This window comes from Eurypyga helias, unplaced genomic scaffold, assembly GCF_000690775.1.
Source record: "Eurypyga helias isolate BGI_N326 unplaced genomic scaffold, ASM69077v1 scaffold34464, whole genome shotgun sequence".
Taxonomy (NCBI): domain Eukaryota; kingdom Metazoa; phylum Chordata; class Aves; order Eurypygiformes; family Eurypygidae; genus Eurypyga; species Eurypyga helias.
Genome location: NW_010246172.1, coordinates 8,137 through 13,691, shown reverse-complemented (window position 1 = coordinate 13,691; position 5,555 = coordinate 8,137). Strand labels below are relative to the sequence as shown.

Genomic DNA, 5,555 nt, shown 5'->3' with positions numbered 1-5,555 from the left:
TGCTGGCCAGAGTTAAACCATGAGACACCCATAGTCTCACCTTAGGCCACCCCGACCACTGTTCAGTCTCCAGGTGATGAGCTGCTTCCCTGGAATCCTTTCTGTGCCACATGCTGTGTCTGAAGAGACAGAGGTTTATGCATGGAGAGCCGTTCCCTGCAGGCAAGCAGCTGAGCAGGGAAAAGTCCTAGGTTTCCTTTTGAGGAGTCTGAAATCCATGTGGTCTCTTCTCCAAGGGATCTGGTTGCCGTCACGGCGTCCTGGTGCTCCTCTGCCACTCTCCTGCCCCGCACAGCAGGCAGAAAGGGGCACTGCGGTGTCCCTGCCATCAGCACCGCGCGCCAGGCGGGTGGGCCAGGCTCTAACCCTCTGCATTTCTCTTTCGTTGCAGATGGCGCGCCCGATTCAAGTGAAACCCGCGGACAGCGAGAGCCGTGGAGGTAGTTGTCATCTCTCCTTGTTTCTCCTCTGGTGGCTTTGTGCTTGTGAAGGGGGACCAAGCCAAGAGACAGGGTCCCGACCTGGCCTTACTCTCCCCGCAGTCTGTATGGAGGGATATGTGTATGTGGCAGGGATTTGGTGGGGCAAGAGGAGAGCCTAGGGATAGGCTTTGATGGGGAGCCCTCAGCGCGGCTCAGCAGGCAGCTGGGCGCACCCCGAGTGCCAGGGGTAATGCTGTGGCTGCCCACTCCCCGCTCTGTCCCCACCCTTTGAGGGGGCTCTCGGCCTGAGGGGCTGCCCCGGGTTACCGAAGCAGGCGTGTGCTTTGGTGTCTGGGAGGCGTGAGCAGTTGGGAAGAGGTTTCTTCATCCTTATCCCTGATCAGCCCCATGAAAGTCAGATCCCTGCAGCAGCGCTGGCTTTTTAGCCTGTTCGGCTTGCTGCTCTGCAGCGATGCTCCTGTCTGCAGCTCGCTCCTCTGCCTCCCCCATCACGGTTGGACTGTCTCAGCCCCCCCGCCTCGATCCTGCATCCCCATCACACTGTCGGGGCCCAGTGCTGTTGCAGAAAATGGCATGTGATGGGGAAATAGTGTCTGAAGGAAAAGGATCCTGAGCCTAGGCCTGAGATGCAGCAGATACTGAGCAGTTCGGAGCTGCAGGATTGGGAATGCGAGACTGTTAATTTAATGGGGTGCTCACAGCAGCTCAGCTGCCTTGTCTGTGTGGAGAAGGTTTTGCACCTCCATCCCTTTCCAAATTTATGAACTCGTTTTGCTGCTTTTGCTTGTCTTACCGATACATTTCTTTTCCTCTTCTTTCCACTCCTGTATCTACCTCTCCCTGCTTTGTGCTGTTGGTGCTGCCTCCGGAAGCAGTTGGTAGTGGGGGGTGAGAACTTGTGTGAGACTGTCCCCTAGGCAGCATTCCCTGCATGCTCTCCTTAGTTTGGAAGGCTTTGGTTTTAAGTTTTAAGGGGTCATTTCCAAGTAGTTTGTAGTGACTTTCAATTATTGTGCTGGCAGGAGCATGAGAACTATTTTCCTGTGTTTTAGATCAATGTGTGATCCTCCGTTAAAAAAAAAAAATCTGTTTAAGTCAGATCATTTTTCCAAACGGAATCTGTGACTGTAATCTTTTGCTTATTTACTTGAGGGATAAGACACCTGACTTTTACTGGAGTCTGAGCATTTTTATTCCCTTGGGCTATGCTGGGAACCCCAGACATGCCACCTATAGGTGTGATCCTTTGGAAAAGAGCCAGGGCTTAAGCCTCCAAGGAAACTAGCATGCCTCAGACACGTCGGGCTGGATTCATCGCACCTTACTCCAGCCCCAGGGTTCAAGGTTGAGCTGAAGGTCCTTGTCCATGCTACAGACAGTAAAAAGAGACCGGTGCCCACAGGGTGACTCACTCCCTCACTCGACACTGGCGTTAGGAGTGGCAGAGGTGCCTGCAGCAGGGACAAGGGAAGCTGACTGACACCTCATACTGACTCTAGGTACAACTATTAGGGAGGTAGTTCTTCCCCCACCACATTGACTTTAAAAATTTGCACCTCGGATTTCTAATTAATTCAGAAATTATCTGACAGTATCTGAGGTTATTCCTAATGAGTCTTTAATAATAAAGCATAGGGAGACTAGGAAAGCCTTTACCAGTCATACCAGTAACTCAGCATCACAAAACTATTGCATGTGCACACTGGCCCATGCGCTCTCAGGCTGTACGACACAGCCAGCACGGAAACGCAAGCAGACGTACCTGCAGACGGATGCTCCGTGCATGCTCGGCTCTGCAAATATGTACATGACACACACGTTCGTAGGCAAACGCATGCATTTGCCTTCCCTGGTACCACCCAGCACAGCTGACACCCCCTGCCTTGAGCCCTCCCACAACAGCCGGAAAACCAGGCCGAATGGACAACTCAGGCTGTGAACAGATCAAGCGCTGCAGCTTTGTTTGTGTCTCGTAGATGAGTGCAGCTCTGGAATCTCTGGTGTCCAGACCCGGGCTGAGGTCATTCCTGCAGTCTTTTACTAGGGACTGTGTTTTATACGCAGCCACCTGGTATCACCAAATGTGTTGGGACTTCACCTCCCGGATGCCTCAGCTCCTCTGTCAAACTGAGCTGAAATAGGCCAGGATGTTGGTTTGGAATGAGCTTTGGTCAAGGCACTGGACTCTGAAATCTCTAAGCTTATGGGAAGTGCACGGTCTCTAATGACTGCAGCCGTCAGGGCATTGGCTCCCCTTCCCATGGAGAAAGTCACAGAGAAAAGCAGCCTTTGGCATCTGAACTCCTGCCTCTGTCCAGCACCTGTGCCTAGCTTCCTTCCAGCTTCATTGCAGAGCTCAGAGACCAGCAGCTCCCACAGGATCCATGACAAACAGGAATTCTCCCTGAGGCAGAAGCAGCACCAAGGCAGCACCCTATATTTGTCTGAATCGGGTTGCTCTTTCCAAAGGTTTCTGTCACTGGTCAGGGAAGTGGGTGAGGGAGTTTGCAGATATGGGAAGAGCCATTCCCTGTAGCAACAGCCCCACACTCGCAGGAGGTGAAGGAAAGATTTGTGGCAGGGCAAAACTGCTTGGACTAGGAATTTAGGAAGGGGACAGCTGCATGCATCAGTGAGGCTCTGCTCTGCATTATCCTTGAAGGGAACCTCCTTTATCCTCTGCAGGGACTGACATCTCTCAGATTAAGCACCCTGAATTAAGTACGTGAAGTTAGAGCACCAGAATTTTTTTTCCTGGTCCAAGAGATGCTCCTTGTTGTGCCAAAGGGGCCGTTTTCGCCAAGCCTTGCAGGGGCTGTCAGGTGTGTCTGGATGCTCAGTGTTACTGCACCCTGCAGAAGGAATTTCGTGGTAAAAGTTTGGAGAGGGACTTGTGTTTGTGGTGCAGGCTTTGTCAGCTCTTTCCTCCTTTCCCTCTGATGGGAGCCTGGGAGCGCAGGAGATGGAGTGAGGTGGCAGCGGAGCTTGTCTGTGCTTCTTGCGAAACCTGGAGCAGAGGACAGCTAGCCCAAGCCCATTGGCACTGCTGTGGAGATGAGGAAGCTTTCTGCATACCCAGGAAGATTTGCTGGGTCCCGTCCACAGCCAACTGCTTGAGCAGGCTCCCTCCCTCTCCCTGATCCTGGCTGCTGGCAGCTGCTGGCCAGATGGCCTAAATCCACGGGGTTTAAAGAGGAGCAGTGTCCAGTGCCTGCGTGCTCTCCTGTCTCTGATGGCCGAAGCATTCAGCATCCCTGCCTGTTCCCGTGGTATCTTCATCAGCTCGTCACTGGCCCTCCTCCTGCTGCTTGGGTGACTGCCTGTGCCCAGAGTACGTTTCCATGGGAACTCAACAGTCAGAGATCAGAGACAATTTTCCTGGTTCTGGACAGCATGGGAAATTGCCAATCAGGGGGTGAAGAACAAGGGCTGGAGAGAAGAAAAAATGGCAAGAGGAGGGTGTTGGGGGAGAGAAGGTCTTCCAGCGCTGCAGGAGTCCCCGTGGGGAGCCAACAGAGCCCGCGACCCACAGCAGTGGCTTGAGGATGCCAGCTGATTTGGGATCAGCAGACACACCGTGAAGGGACTCGTGGGATTGCATCCCAGTTTCGGACAGACGAGGCAGGTTGGTTACTGGTGGAGGAACATCCCTGCTTGGAAGCTGCCCGAAGCGAGCAGGCGCTGGATCCTGGGTTGAGCTCCAACACGTGGGGAGGGAGAGGGGTCAGCGGCAGAGGAGCCCTCACACGGGTCCCCATTTGCTACAAAGAGGCATCCAGGAACAAGCCTGGATCCTTTTCCTGTGGGCAGTCTTGGGAACTGGGCCATATGAAATGAAAATAACTGTGAAAAATCTCTCTCCTGTTGCCAGTGACTTCATTCCCTTCTAATGTTGCTCTTCCGGGCATTCAGAAAAGGTTCAGAACCAATAGGTGTGTTTCTTTACAGCTTGAGGCCTCAAGGTGTCACAGTTTTAACCTGTTCTGCAGAGCCAGGAAGGCTGCTGTTTTTTTCTTCCAAACTGAAAAAAGCTGAAATTCCCACATAAACACAGGACTGCCAAAACATTCCGTTAAGGAGCCCTGTCAGACCACGAAAGACGTGAAGTAAAACTGCAGGAACCGAGGCCAGCATCCACTCTTTCAGTGAACATTTCCCAAGGTGCAGGGTAAAGAGAAATGCTTTTGATCCAACAGAAATGGCATGAGGATGAAACCAGAAGAATTATCCTGGAGAAAACAGCTAGTAACTCACAGTGGAATGATGATTCAATGGCAAGATTCCGTTCAGCGCCTCCACCGGCAAGTTGTGGCTGCTCGTGTCCGTCAGACTGTTACTCGGCGGAGACGTAAGCCTCGGGTGGCTGTGCTGGCCATCAGGTCTTCCCACTGAATTAGGCATCAGCCAAAACTGGGACCGTTATCCGACGGGTGACCCACTGATCTCCTGCAAAACCCTCACTTTACACAAAACCACATCCAGGAGCAAAAGGCCAGTGTTCGGAAAGTGCCCTTAGATCCGTGTAGCTATATGTTTCCCCTGCCTAGAGTTCCAGCTTTTAAAATGTCTCATATAACTGACTTTCCCCGTTGTCTTGACACCCCGCTGCCACCTCCCCAAGCCTGACAGCCTGCTGGCACCCCGAAAGAGCAAGGCAAGACCATCAGGTGCGTTTCTGGCTGTTAAGTCTCAGTCCACGATGGTTAGTTCAAAGAACAGAGGGTTCTTTTACAGCTTCTCCAGTCAGATCAACATTTCCCAGCGTGTTTCTCCCTTTTGTTGATGTGTTTTTCAGGGAACTCTCGCTGGCTTTGCAATCCAGAGGCTGCAGCGTGGTGCGTACGTCTGAAATAGGGCCCGGCTTCCGCTGCCGTATAGATTCAGGGTGGAGGAAGGGGGAACGCTGCAGAGCTCGTGTCCCCTCCCATAGCCAAACCGGGGCCGCGTGAGGCACCAGGTGATGTTACTATAGGAGCACAGAGCTACTACTCCTTCAGTTGCCATTCTCCTGTCCACCTCCCAGCAAATATGTTCCTGGCCAGTCCCATTATTTTTTTTTTCCCACTCCCAGTCAGATTTTTCACCTTTTCTACAGGCTGGTTTGCCCACCAG

The 5,555-nt window shown here is 52.7% G+C and overlaps 1 protein-coding gene across 1 annotated transcript in view; it reads left to right on the top strand.

Annotated features, from left to right (window-relative positions):
* Positions 1–391: 391 nt before the first annotated feature.
* The window catches only part of LOC104508627 (CUGBP Elav-like family member 5), a gene marked incomplete at both ends in the record, with an annotated part of 9,124 nt that continues 3,960 nt past the window's right edge, over positions 392–5,555 (top strand). Inside the window, one exon of the mRNA XM_010150317.1 lies at positions 392–440. Within this exon, the coding sequence (XP_010148619.1) occupies positions 392–440 (49 nt within the window). The remainder of the gene's footprint in view (positions 441–5,555) is intronic.